The 15,256-nt window shown below is 37.1% G+C and overlaps 1 protein-coding gene across 2 annotated transcripts in view; it reads left to right on the forward strand.

The window, feature by feature from the left end:
* FOCAD (focadhesin) overlaps window positions 1–15,256 on the forward strand; it is a 309,592-nt gene that overhangs the window by 45,535 nt on the left and 248,801 nt on the right. For both annotated transcript variants that reach the window (XM_082470462.1, XM_082470463.1), the window contains exon 5: window positions 11,817–11,921. In XM_082470462.1, the coding sequence (XP_082326588.1) occupies window positions 11,817–11,921 (105 nt within the window). The remainder of the gene's footprint in view (window positions 1–11,816; window positions 11,922–15,256) is intronic.

The following is a 15,256-nucleotide window of genomic DNA, read 5'->3' on the forward strand; positions in this document are numbered from 1 at the left end:
TGGATATATTATTCATATGTATATTGTTCTAAAATTGCTTTTTTTCCACTTAATATGTGTTGGACATCTTTTCATAGATCTGTTTGCATCTTTTTTAAGAGCCGCAGACTATTCTATAATATGATTGTGTCATATTTTAAATATTTCTCTACTGGCAAACGTAGTTTTCTTCTTCCATTTCTTTAAGATAACAAATGCCTTGTAATATCTTCTTTTGGGCATATGTAAGGGTATTTCTATATGATAGGTTCTTACAAATGCAATTTATGGGAAAAAGACTGTTCATTTAAAATTTTTATGGACACTGCTAAATTGTCCTGCATAAAGTCTGAAAGAATGTATGCTCAACCTGAAAATGCTTATTCCCCATTCACTCATTAACACTGGATATTATGAATCGTCCTCTTCTGTGATCTGTGTATCTATATTCTCTGCTCATTTGTCTATCATATGATCTGCCTTATTTTGTTGCTTTTTTTGTTTTATGTATATTAACCCTTTGTCATATGTGTTATAAATATTTCATCTCAGGTTATCTCTCATCTTAATTTTATGTTTTCTTTCCCCTGAAACCCTCCCCACTAACTTTGCTAAAGTGATCTGGAATTTTTATGATAGATTGTCTTTTTTTTCTCTCTTTTTTGTACTTTCCCCCTCCAAAACCTCTCTTAACAATTGCTTTAAACTTTATAGTGACATTTGAAAAATGTTAAAGACTTGGTTGTAAATTCTTCTGGTATTCATTCTGAACAAGTTCTTTGTAGGCTATATCTTTCTACCACTTCAGTTCTTTCTTATGCTTTATCTTAAAAAAGTAATAGCTTTATTGAGATATAATTCACATATTAAAACTATTCTTTTAAAATGTGCAATTCAGTGGTTTTTGGTATATTTACAAAGTTGTGCAATCATCCTGCATTATCTTTTAACTGGAGAACCTCTTGAAAATTTTTCAGAGTACTATGTCTGAAAAATATTTCTTTTGTCTTCATACATTATTCTTAGTCTTTTTGGGGAGGGGGTTAGATTTATTAAGTTATATAAACCTTTCTCTCATAATTCCATATACATTGCTTCATTTAGTGTTGCAGATGAGAATTCTGATGCCAAATTAGAAATGTCAGTCTAGTGTTCTTTATTTTATAGATTTTATTTTATAACTTAAAGTTCATAGGATTTTCTCTTTACCTATGGATTTGGGAATGTCAGAAATTTTTTCAGGCATCTTGCCTAGCACTTGGTAGCCCTTTCAGTTTGAAGACTTAGGTCTAGTGAATTTTTCTTCTATCCTTTCTTTGATTTTTGCTTCTCTAAAGGTTATGTTTTCTTCTATTTTATTATTTTGATTTTTAGCACTATTCAAACTCTTGTAACCTCTTTCTGCAATTATACAGATTTCATATAAAAATTTTTAATTTTGTAAGAGCAGATCTCAGATTCAGAGTAACAATGGCTTGAAAACAATAAAAAGAGGGTTTTGTGAAGAAAGATAGAAAATACTAGGATTTAGGCATTTAGGACTTAACTGTAGTTAGTTTTAGGAACATTCTAGGTTTTGGCATTCATGAACTCTGAAACTTCTGTTTGCATAACCTTACAAAGGGAAAAGCATTATAATCTTTATGGTACAGTTACCATATTAGATTATTACAATTTATTGAAAAAATAACCAGGTACTTTACTGACATAGTATTATTTATTCTTTAAAACAACACAGAGGTGGGCTTATTATTATGATTCTCTTGTACAGGTGAGGATGTTGAGGCTTCTGGACATTAAGTGGCTTGCCCAACATTCCCTATCTAATTAGAATTAAAGCAGGGATTTAAATACAAATCTGAAACCATCCCTCTCAGCCCACTTGAAAATTTAAATAATTTAAGAAATTATTCTAAAATAATTGAATTTAAGGTAATATGTTACTATTTGAATGGATCTACATGTGATTTTATTAATGCCATCATCTTTCAAAAATTATAATGTATTCATGTTACACTCTTGCTTAAAATATAGTATGGACTCAATTATCCACACAGTAAAGTCTGGATCCACAAATAAAACAAGATGTAACTTTTTTTTTTTTTTTTTAAATTTTTTTAGGGAAGGCTCTTTTATTTACTTATTTATTTTATATTTATTTTTGTCTGTGTTGGGTCTTCGTTTCTGTGCGAGGGCTTCCTCCAGCTGCGGCAAGTGGGGGCCACTCTTCATCGCGGTGCGCGGGCCCCTTCGCTATCGCGGCCTCTCTTGTTGGGAGCACAGGCTCCAGACGCGCAGGCTCAGTAGTTGTGGCTCACGGGCCTAGTTGCTCCGCGGCACGTGGGATCCTCCCAGACCAGGGCTCGAACCCGTGTCCCCTGCATTGGCAGGCAGATTCTCAACCACTGCGCCACCAGGGAAGCCCAAGATGTAACTTAAAGGTTAAAAAACTGGAGTTAATTTACCAGTCTCAGTGGTTCTGGAAACTCCCTGGAATTAAATGCACATATGATGTATGTGCTTTTCTCTGGGATTCTAGTGCTTTCATAAAGGGGTAGGTGACCCAAATTGGTTAAAAATCATAAGTCTGTTATCTGTCTTCTTTAAAACTCTAGTCATATGACAAATAAATCATTAGATAAGGAAAACCAATATAGTTTTACATGCAAAAAGAGATTATTTAATGAAGCCATATTTCTTGGAAGAAATTCAGTCAAAATTGATCATCTAAAATGAGTACCCTTTAAACTAATCATTAGGTCCAGAGTGGCCTTATGAGGTTACTAGGTGAGGCTTGGACTTTTTCCATCACCATTTAAACCATACATAAATGGAGTCATTTTAGCTTAAATCAGACTTTAAAGCTGATTACCAGTTGTGTAAACATTGCAGACAAGAAGACAAGGAGACTTCTGAACACATAGTGACTCTCTCACCAAGGTAAACCAGGGCAGACTCCTCTGATAGGTCTCAATCGGATACTGGAATCTGGAACTGCTCACTGATTCAGTGATGATTAGAATTTATCTACTAAATATAGCTACAGATCTCAGATTTCATGGTCTTGTATAAAAATCTAGGCACAGACCTGGGTCAGAGCCGTAGGGTTTTGTGTCATCCTGAAGACTAACTTTCAAAAAGCAAGACAGCAGCACTGAGGCCTGTGACTGAGGTCGGACATTCACACCCAGGAATAGGTTCTTGATAAATTGGTGATAGAGCAGTTACAGTTTCCATGCTGAAGGCTCTCCATATCTCTGTAAAGGAAAGTGTGCAGAGTTGTGAAGAGCTGGGGCATATACTGGAAGGTAGCATACCTTAAAGTCTGGGATCCTTAGCTACAGAATGGTTCTCATTCTGTAAAAGTGAATGGTGTGAAGAATTGCAACGAAGGAATTTATTCTAAAAGTTTGGGTGCTGAGGTATCTTCTTCCTAAGCTTTAGAGGAGGAGGATTCTAGAAGCTCAGGGTGTCAACAGGGAAGATTCTCAGAAGAATCTGAGCAGTCTCAAAGGAAGAAAATAAGACAGTACCTTGGTTCCCAAGGAGATATCATGCCATCAGACCTTCCTAAGACAACTGCACGTCATTCCAATTTTTAAAAAAATTTACTTTTTAATTTCTTTTGAGTCACAGTGGAATTAACTAGCCATATTTCTGATGAAGGCAAAGTAGAATTGACACAATACCAATGTAGAGTATGTGAGAAAAGCTGAACCTCAGTTTGACGTCCAGCAGAGAACACACACAGGAAAGAGAATCTTAGGGAACAGGCTTCATGCAGTGTTGAGGCCTCTGTCTTCACCAGAGGATCCACACAGGAGAGAAACCATACACATGTGATATCCATCACAAAACACTCATTCATGAATCTGCACTGCATGGTCATAAGAGGATCCATGTGAAAAAGAAAACATACTGTTGTATAGATTGTGGGAAATGCTTCAACTGCAAGAGAAACCTCACTGCTCACCAAAGAATCCACTTAGGAAACAAACCATGTGAGTGTCTCCAGCAGTGCTGTGAAATAGAAATATATTGTACTATGAGCCACATTTATAATTCAAAATTTTCTAGTAGCTATATTAAAAAGTAAAAAGAAATGGTTGATATTAACTTTAATAATATATTTTATGTAACCCCACATTTCAAAAATATTATTTCAATATGTAATCAGTATAAAAAATTACATGATATTTTACAGTCTTTTTTGTGTTCTAAGTCTTTTAAATACAGCGTGTAGTTTACACAACAGCACATCCCAATGTGGATTAGCCAAATTACAAGTGTTCAGTAGCCGCATGTGGCCATTGGCTACTGTATGGGACAGTGCGACCAAACCTTTTATAAGTTGTAAAATTTTAAATGCCATAGAAGAGTACACTAAATAACATCTCACGTAATTGCCCCAAAAGATATCAATTAATTAAGTCCAGGTCTTGTCTTGGCTAGAGATAAAGTTAAAAGTGATTTCCTTTTTGTTTTTATTTTGAATTTTATTTTATTTTTTTAAACAGCAGGTTCTTATTAGTTATCCATTTTATACACATCAGTGTATACATGTCAATCCCAATCTCCCAATTCATCACCCCCCACCCCACCACCACTTTCCCCCCTTGGTGTCCATACGTTTGTGTTCTGCATCTGTGTCTCAATTTCTGCCCTGCAAACTGGTTCATCTGTACCATTTTTCTAGGTTCCACATATATGCGTTAATATACAATATTTGTTTTTCTCTTTCTGACTTACTTCACTCTGTATGACAGTCTCTAGATCCATCCATGTCTCTACAAATGACTCAATTTTATTGCTTCTTATGGCTGAGTAATATTGCATTGTATATATATGTACCACATCTTCTTTATCCATTTGTCTGTCGATGGGCATTTAGGTTGCTTCCATGAGCTGGCTATTGTAAATAGAGCTGCAATGAACATGGTGGTACATGACTCTTTTTGAATTATGGTTTTCTCAGGGTATATGCCCAGTAGTGGGATTGCTGGGTCATATGGTAGTCCTATTTTTAGTTTTTTAAGGAACCTCCATAATGTTCTCATAGTGGCGGTATCAATTTACATTCCCACCAACAGTGCAAGAGGGTTCCCTTTTCTCCACACCCTCTCCAGCATTTGTTGTTTGTAGATTTTCCAATCATGCCCGTTCTAACTGGTGTGAGGTGATACCTCATTGTAGTTTTGATTTGCATTTCTCTGATAATTAGTGGTGTTGAGCAGCTTTTCATGTGCTTCTTGGCCATCTGTATGTCTTCTTTGGAGAAATGTCTATTTAGGTCTTCTGCCCATTTTTGGATTGGGTTGTTTGTTTTTTTAACATTGACCTGCATGAGCTGTTTATATATTTTGGAAATTAATCCTTTGTCCGTTGATTCATTTGCAAATATTTTCTCCCATTCTGAGGGTTGTCCTTTCGTCTTGTTTGTAGTTTCCTTTGCTTTGCAAAAGCTTTTAAGTTTCATTAGGTTCCACTTGTTTATTTTTGTTTTTATTTCCATTGTTCTAGGAGGTGGGTCAAAAAAGATCTTGCTGTGATTTATGTCAAGGAGTGTTCTTCCTATGTTTTCCTCTAAGAGTTTTATAGTGTCCCGTCTTACATTTAGGTCTCTAATCCATTTTGAGTTTATTTTTGTGTATGGTGTTAGGGAGTGTTCTAATTTCATTCTTTTACATGTAGCTGTCCAGTTTTCCCAGCACCACTTATTGAAGAGACTGTCTTTTCTCCATTGTATATCCTTGCCTCCTTTGTCATAGATTAGTTGACCATAGGTGCGTGGGTTTATCTCTGGGCTTTCTATCCTGTTCCATTGATCTATATTTCTGTTTTTGTGCCAGTACCATATTGTCTTGATGACTGTAGCTTTGTAGTATAGTCTGAAGTCAGGGAGTCTGATTCTTCCAGCTCCGTTTTTATCCCTCAAGATCACTTTGGCTATTCGGGGTCTTTTGTGTCTCCATACAGATTTTAAGATGATTTGTTCTAGTTCTGTAAAAAAATGCCATTGGTAATTTGATAGGGATTGCATTGAATCTGTAGATTGCTTTGGGTAGTATAGTCATTTTCACAATATTGATTCTTCCAATCCAAGAACATGGTATATCTCTCCATCTGTTTGTATCATATTTAATTTCTTTCAACCGTGTCTTATAGTTTTCTGCATACAGGTCTTTTGTCTCCCTAGGTAAGATTATTCCTAGGTATTGTATTCTTTTTGTTGCAATGGTGAATGGGAGTGTTTCCTTAATTTCTCTTTCAGATTTGTCATCATTAGTGTATAGGAATGCAAGATATTTCTGTGCATTAATTTTGTATCCTGCAACGTTACCAAATTCATTGATTAGCTCTAGTAGTTTTCTGGTGGCATCTTTAGGATTCTCTATGTATAGTATCATGTCATCTGCAAACAGTGACAGTTTTACTTCTTCTTTTCCAATTTGTATTCCTTTAATTTCTTTTTCTTTTCTAATTGCCGTGGCTAAGACTTCCAAAACTATGTTGAATAATACTGGTGAGAGTGGACATCCTTGTCTTGTTCCTGATCTTAGAGGAAATGCTTTCAGTTTTTCCCCATTGAGAATGATGTTTGCTGTGGGTTTGTCATATATGGCCTTTATTATGTTGAGGTAGGTTCCCTCTGTGCCCACTTTCTGGAGGATTTTTATCATAAATGGGTGTTGAATTTTGTCAAAAGCTTTTTCTGCATCTATTGAGATGATCATATGGTTTTTATTCTTCATTTTGTTAATATGGTATATCACATTGATTGATTTGCATATATTGAAGAATCCTTGCATCCCTGGGATAAATCCCACTTGATCATTGTGTATGATACTTTTAATGTGTTGTTGGATTCTGTTTACTAGTATTTTGTTGAGGATTTTTTTTAAAAATTTATTTATTTTATTTATTTATGGCTGTGTTGGGTCTTTGTTTCTGTGCGAGGGCTTTCTTCTAGTTGTGGCAAGCAAGGGCCACTCTTCATCGCGGTGCACGGGCCTCTCACTATCGCGGCCTCTCTTGTTGCGGAGCACAGGCTCCAGACGCACAGGCTCAGTAATTGTGGCTCACGGGCCCAGTTGCTCCGTGGCCATGTGGGATCTTCCCAGACCAGGGCTCGAACCCGTGCCCCCTGCATTGGTAGGCAGATTCTCAACCACTGCGACACCAGGGGAGCCCTTGTTGAGGATTTTTGCATCTATGTTCATCAGTGATATTGGTCTGTAATTTTATTTTTTTGTAGTGTCTTTGTCTGGTTTTGGTATCAGGGTGATGGTGGCCTCAGAATGAGTTTGGGAGTGCTCCTTCCTCTGCAATTTTTTGGAAGAGTTTGAGAAGGATGGGTGTTAACTCTTCTCTAAATGTTTGATAGAATTCACCTGTGAAGCCATCTGGTCCTGGACTTTTGTTTGTTGGAAGATTTTTAATCACAGTTTCAATTTCATTCCTTGTGATTGGTCTGTTCATAGTTTCTATTTCTTCCTGGTTCAGTCTTGGAAGGTTATACCTTTCTAAGAATTTGTCCATTTCTTCCAGATTGTCCATTTTATTGGCATAGAGTTGCTTGTAGTAGTCTCTTAGGATGCTTTGTATTTCTGCGGTGTCTGTTGTAACTTCTCCTTTTTCATTTCTAATTTTATTGATTTGAGTCCTCACCCTCTTTTTCTTGATGAGTCTGGCTAATGGTTTATCAATTTTGTTTTCTTCTCAAAGAACCAGCTTTTAGTTTTATTGATTTTTGCTATTGTGTTCTTTGTTTCCATTTCATTTATTTCTGCTCTGATCTTTATGATTTCTTTCCTTCTACTAACTTTGGGTTTTGTTTGTTCTTCTTTCTCTAGTTCCTTTAGGTGTAAGGTTAGGTTGTTTATTTGAGATGTTTTTTGTTTCTTGAGGTAGGATTGTATTGCTATAAACTTCCTTCTTAGAACTGCTTTTGCTGCATCCCATAGGTTTTGGATTGTCGTGTTTTCATTGTCATCTGTCTCTAGGTATTTTTTGATTTCCTCTTTGATTTCTTCAGTGATCTCTTGGTTGTTCAGTAATGTATTGTTTAGCCTCCATGTGTTTGTGTTTTTTTACGTTTTTTTCCCTGTAATTGATTTCTAATCTCATAGTGTTGTGGTCAGAAAAGATGCTTGATATGATTCCAATTTTCTTAAATTTACTGAGGCTTGATTTGTGACCCAAGATATGATCTATCCTGGAGAATGTTCCGTGTGCACTTGAGAAGAAACTGTAATCTGCTGTTTTTGGATGGAATGTCCTATAAATATCAATTAAATCTATCTGGTCTTTTGTGTCATTTAAAGCTTGTGTTTCCTTTTTAATTTTCTGTTTGGATGATCTGTCCATTGGTGTAAATGAGGTGTTAAAATCCCCCACTATTATTGTGTTACTGTTGATTTCCTCTTTTATAGCTGTTATCAGTTGCCTTATGTATTGAGGTGGTCCTATGTTGGGTGCATATATATTTATAATTGTTATATCTTCTTCTTGGATTGATCCCTGATCATTATGTAGTGTCCTTCCTTGTCTCTTGTAACATTCTATATTTTAAAGTCTATTTTATCTGATATGAGTATAGCTACTCCAGCTTTCTTTTGATTTCCATTTGCATGGAATATCTTTTTCCATCCCCTCACTTTCAGTCTGTATGTGTCCCTAGGTCTGAAGTGAGTCTTTTGTAGACAGCATATATACGGGTCCTGTTTTTGTATCCGTTCAGCGAGCCTGTGTCTTTTGGTTGGAGCATTTAATCCATTCACGTTTAAGGTAATTATCGATATGTATGTTCCTATTACCATTTTCTTAATTGTTTTGAGTTTGTTTTTGTAGGTCCTTTTCTAGTCTTGTGTTTCCCACTTAGAGAAGTTCCTTTAGCATTTGTTGTAGAGCTGGTTTGGTGGTGCTGAATTCTCTTAGCTTTTGCTCATCTGTAAAGCTTTTGATTACTCCATCGAATCTGAATGAGATCCTTGCGGGGTAGAGTAATCTTGGTTGTAGGTTCTTCCCTTTCATCACTTTAAATATGTCATGCCACTCCCTTCTGGCCTGCAGAGTTTCTGCTGAGAAATCAGCTGTTAACCTTATGGGAGTTCCCGTGTATGTTATTTGTCGTTTTTCCCTTGCTGCTTTCAATAATTTTTCTTTGTCTTTAATTTTTACCAATATGATTACTGTGTGTCTCGTCGTGTTTCTCCTTGGGTTTATCCTGTATGGGACTCTCTGCGCTTCCTGGACTTGGGTGGCTATTTCCTTTCCCATGTTTGGGAAGTTTTCGACTATAATCTCTTCAAACATTTTCTCGGGTCCTTTCTCTCTCTCTTCTCCTTCTGGGACCCCTATAATGCAAATGTTGTTGCGTTTAATGTTGTCCCAGAGGTCTCTTAGGCTGTCTTCATTTCTTTTCATTCTCTTTTCTTTATTCTGTTCCACAGCAGTGAATTCCACCATTCTGTCTTCCAGGTCACTTATCTGTTCTTCTGCCTCAGTTATTCTGCTATTGATTCCTTCTAGTGTATTTTTCATTTCAGTTATTGTACTGTTCATCTCTGTTTGTTTGTTCTTTAATTCTTCTAGGTCTTCGTTAAACATTTCTTGCATCTTCTCAATCTTTGCCTCCATTCTTTTTCAAGGTCCAGGATCATCTTCACTATCATTATTCTGAATTCTTTTTCTGGAAGGTTACCTATCTCCACTTAATTTAGTTGTTTTTCTGGGGTTTTATCTTGTTACTTCATCTGGTACATAGCCCTCTGCCTTTTCATTTTGTCTATCTTTCTGTGAATGTGGTTTTTGTTCCACAGGCTGCAGGGTTGTAGTTCTTGCTTTTGCTGTCTGCCCTCTGGTGGATGAGGCTATCTAAGAGGCTTGTGCAAGTTTACTGGTTGGAGGGACTGGTGGTGGGTAGAGCTGACTGTTGCTCTGGTGGGCAGAGCTCAGTAAAACTTTAATCTGCTTGTCTGCTGATGGGTGGGGCTGGGTTCCCTCCCTGTTGGTTGTTTGGCCTGAGGTGACGCAGCACTGGAGCCTACCCCGGCTCTTTGGTGGGGCTAATGGCAGACTCTGGGAGGGCTCATGCCAAGGAGTACTTCCCAGAACTTCTGCTGCCAGTGTCCTTGTCCTCATGGTGAGACACAGCCACCCCACGCCTCTGCAGGAGACCCTCTAACACTAGTAGGTATGTCTGGTTCAGTCTCCTATAGGGTCACTGCTCCTTCCCCTGGGTCCCGATGCGCACACTAATTTGTGTGTGCTTTCCAAGAGTGGAGTTTCTGTTTCCCCCAGTCCTGTCGAAGTCCTGCAGTCAAATCCCATTAGCCTTCAAAGTCTGATTCTCTAAGAATTCCTCCTCCTGTTGCCAGACCCCCAGGTTGGGAAGCCTGACGTGGGGCTCAGAACCTTCACTCCAGTGGGTGGACTTCTGTGGTATAAGTGTTGTCCAGTTTGTGAGTCACCCACTCGTCTATTATGGGATTTGATTTTATTGTAATTGCGCCCCTCCTACCGTCTCATTGTGGCTTTTCCTTTGTCTTTGAATGTGGGGTATCTTTTTTGGTGAGTTCCAGTGTCTTCCTGTCGATGATTGTTAAAAGTCAATTCTAGATAGCAAGGCACAATACATGTTAAGCTCTTAGGATAGTACTTAGCTTACAATAGATGCTCCGTAAAATGAACAACCATGATTTTAAAAATATTACTTTTTATAAATTTAACAGGTAATCTTTATTTCTAAGATTTCTTTTTTGTTCCCAGGGAGCATCTTATTTATAAAGGGCAGGGTAATTTGTGACAACGCGGATGAACCTGAAGGGTATCGTGCTAAGTGAAATAACCCAGACAGAGAAAGATAAATACTGGATGGTACCACTTATATGTGGAATCTAAAAAAAGAAGTTGAACAGATATTGTTGCCAGGGGCTGGGTGGGAGAAATGGGGAGAGGTTGGTCAAAAGATACAAACTTCCAGTTGTAAGATGAATAAGTTCTGAGGATCTAATGTACAACGTAGTAACTGTAGTCAACAATACTGTATTGTGTACTTGAAATTTGCTAAGAGAGTATTTAGCGTTTTTACCAAAAAAAAAAAAAAAGGAACTATGTGAAGTGATGTGTGTGTTAATTAACTTGATTATGGCAGCCATTTTACAATGTACATGTAAATCATGTTGTACACATTATATTACAATTGTATTTGTCAGTTTTACCTCAGTAATGCTGGAATAAAATCCTGTTTCAGAATTTAAAATAATTAATAACAGGCAAAAAAATAAAAAAGGGCAGGCCTTCTTTTTGATTTATTATCCTGCTGCCTCTTACAGAGGATAAGGAGAAAACTTAAATTTCTGTTCCCCACTTCCATTAACTTTGTTTTAATGGGGGTTATTTTCTTTGATTGGTCCCCTGGCCCACTTTTTTGAGTGGCTGTTCCATTTCATATGTCTGGTTATTATTCATGGTCTGCTAATATTTATAAATGAAGGACTTGATTTTTCAGTGTGGGTAACCTGATGTGGTCACTGCCTGCAGTTATGTGGGTTAGTGTTTCCTTTTTCCTGATTGATTTTTCCCCAAGTGCATGTATGGAGGTGATTGATAGGTTAGTGGTTTGATTCTTTGGCTCCACTTCTCCTCCTTTCAATGTTTTGAATGGGAGCTTGTAGGCCTATTCTTGGCTGTGCTATGCAATAAGCTGGGTGTGTGTGGATGGCTCCTGTTCAGTGTGGGTGGCAAGTGTTCAACTATTTCAAAGTGGTAGGATTAAGTACCTGATTAGAATATTCACTTTATAACATTTGACATGTTGTTATATTTCTTTACAGGAATACACACGGCTTGATAAAAGCCATTATGAAATTATTACAAATGCAAGCTCTTAAGGAAGGACATGGTGGAGAGAAGAATATTCAGGATATATATAATATTAGGTATGCCTTTTCTCCTTTCTTTTGAAACTTTTTTTTCTTTTTGGTGAATTGTTAAATAAGTTATGAATTGAGACATGCTAATCCATTAAGAATTAGTATATTTAACTCAGCAATGAATGTGAGTCTTGCCCTCTCGGAAGTTAGTATTTCAAAGAGTCGGGATTGAGATAGAGTTGACTATTATATGCTGAGTATCACCAACGTGGCTTTCAGGGTTGTTTCCTTGGAATTGGAATCTTTTATCCAAAATTCAGGTCATTTGTTTTGCTCTGGGATATAGAACCATCTTCCCAATACTATGAAAACTGAAGAGTTCATTGGACAGATGTACTAAGAGCAGGAGGGGCTTAGTTTAGGCAGGAGGGTAAACTTCCTCACTATAAAAAGTAATAGGAGGACTATCCAAGGGTTATTACCCAGGGCAAGGTCAGTACTTAGGAGCATTGATTTGCCTTTTTTTTTTTTGTCATCTACAGAATGTAACATGGTAGAATTATTTTAACAGAAAATATACACAGCAACAGTTATGTTGAAATATATTGGATTTTATGGGAGAGTTTGGATAAGGGAAGGCATCATGCTTACTTTTGAAGGTGACCTTAACCATTGCCTTGACGGTCCTAGAAAGTCATTTCTTAAGAGAGGGGCTCCTTAATGAGCAGGGGATCCCAGAAGATGCCATGTAACCAGTGTATATTGTCCTGAAAACTCTGTTCAGTGATGCATCTAGAATATGCCTGTTTCAAAAGAATGAGACCATGAGACCATAAACAAGGGCACTGGTTCTGGGGGAAAATGACTTACATAGGCTATGGCGATCCAACAGGGAAAGTAAATCATACTTGTGAACTGTCATTGGCTTGAGCATACAAGACCTGCAGTTTTGAGCATTTGACTCCACAGCTATCAGAAGCTGTGCGTGCCTCTCCAAAGTATAGTAATACGTGGTACCTATTACTTACGTATATTTATAGTACTTTCCTTTTGATAATAAGTAAACAGTGTCTCATATATTACAGTGATCTTTCCTGATTTTTTTTAATGTCTTTATTGGAATATAATTTTCCTGATGTTTTAGTGCTATTTATCATCTTTATTTTTATGAGCACATTATCGAGAGTTTCTTAAGTCACTTTTTAAAAACAAGATCAGATTTGCATTTTATATATTTTTTCTTAATTTAAAAAAAGTATTTATTTATTTATTTATTTGGCTGTGCTGGGTCTTAGTTGTGGCATACGGGATCTTTAGTTGTGGCACACGGGATCTAGTTCCCTGACCAGGATCGAACCTGGGCCCCCTGCATTGGGAGTGTGGAGTCTTAACCACTGGATCACCAGGGAAGTCCCTCTTAACATGTTTTTTGAATGTTTTCAAAAACACAGAAAAGATGGAAGAATGTAGTACAATGGATTAGTTAATTCATTGTTAACTTATTAGTTAATAACTTGGTTAATTTTAAATTGGGGAAGCAAAATTATTTATTTGAAAATACTATGGAAACTTTGGGTGTGCAGGAGAAACTTTTCAAAATTGATAATTTTGCTTTTCTTTTTAAAATGTGCATTACCTTAACCAGAAATGAACCTAAGGAGTAGACAAGCAGGACTTTATGTTTCTAGATGAGTCGTATAAGCATCTGTGTTCTCTTTTTTGAAAGAAGTTCAACCTCTTGGGCCAGAGTTCCAGGATGGGAAATAATTCCACTTCATTGTTGTTCAGTTGGAGTTATTTACCTATTTTAAAATAGGAAAGCTATTGAAGTTTTACATTTTTATATAACAGTTTTATTGAGAATAATTCATATACCATACAATTGACTCATTTAAAGTATACAATTCAATGGTTTTTAGTATATTTACAGAGTCATGTAACCATTGCAATAACCAATTTTAGGACATTTTCATCATTCCCTCAAATTCCTCACCGATTAGCAGTAGCTCTATATTTTCCTCCACCCAGTTGGGTATTTTTAATTCACTGGTTCTCAACACTGGCTGCTCAGAACCACCTGGGTATGCCTAAAAACAAACAAAAATAGGAACAGTGAAATACCCTAGACCAACTGAATCAGATTCTCTGCCATGAGGCCTAAGCTTTTGTAGTTTCAAAAAGGTCCCAGACAATTCTGATTGACAGTGAGTATAAGATGGTCTGTTAGCGGCTGTCCACTATGCATTCTAATTACCTGAGACCTTGTTGAATGGCAGATTCTCTTTCCTTAGGTCTAAGGTGGACTCAAGATTCTTGTCTAACAGGCTCCCAGGTGATGCTGGCGCTGACACTGACGCTGATGCTGCTGTTTCCCCACCACACTATAAGTAGCAGAGCTATGAGCAGCCTTAGCAGTTCCTGGGAGCTTGTTAGGAAGGCAGAATCTCGGACTCCATCTCAGATTGTCTGAATTAGAGCCCATATTTTAGTAAGATGTTCCAGGTAGTTCACAGGCACCTTTCAGTTTAAGAAGCACTAGTTTTGATGATGATGGAAGGAAATTTTCTGTCTCACAGAAGAATCAGAGTTAGTGTCATTTTCATACTGATTGTGCTCACTGTGTGCAAGTGCTAAACTTTCAGCTACCTGTAATGTTTCCCCTGCTTTCCTATTTATAATTAGTTTTCTCCAGTAGTTGGTTCTTTTAACTGCAGTCTTGTTTTCAGAAGACAATAGATGCAAGGTGTGGATAGGGAGCCTAGTTTGAGGAGCTGAAATCATACTGGATATATAAGGTTTGTCTGTAGAGTGGTGGCACATTAAGAGGACCAGAATCAATCACCTGAGTTGGCATAATCCAGTAATGTTTATGGAGGGCCCTTATGTGAATGGCTGTTTGGCACTATAAATCAGTAGAGTGTAATCGAGTGTATAAGAGCCTTAAGTTCCTCCAGGGGGGATTGTGGGCAGAAACACAGGAGAGGTGAGCCTGGAGAGCAGATTTCCCTCAAGAGAGCTATGATTGCCTGACTCAAGCATAAAATTGTCATGCTGTTTTAGAATCTTCTTTGCCACATGTTGGTTAACAATATCATCCAGCCTTGGAGAGGAAGGCTGATGAGCTCTGTATGAAAGCATAAAAAGGATATGAGAAGCTTAGAACTCCACTGAAAGGTGTTCCCTGGTTATGCCGTAGGATTGATTTAAAATGGAAGTAGTATGACAAATAATTGTAAGCTTTCTGAGCATGAAACTCATCTGTGTTTTTATGGTATTAAGGACTCTGCTACTATACAGTTGGATTTTAAGTGTTTCTCACTTCTTTTTGTCCTAATAGCTGATTAATTTGAATTATAGTAAAACAGAATATGTGGTCATCTTATTTTTTATTAAAATTTTTT

Source organism: Balaenoptera physalus (genome assembly GCF_965194825.1).
Source record: "Balaenoptera physalus genome assembly, chromosome: 7".
Taxonomy (NCBI): Eukaryota; Metazoa; Chordata; class Mammalia; order Artiodactyla; family Balaenopteridae; genus Balaenoptera; species Balaenoptera physalus.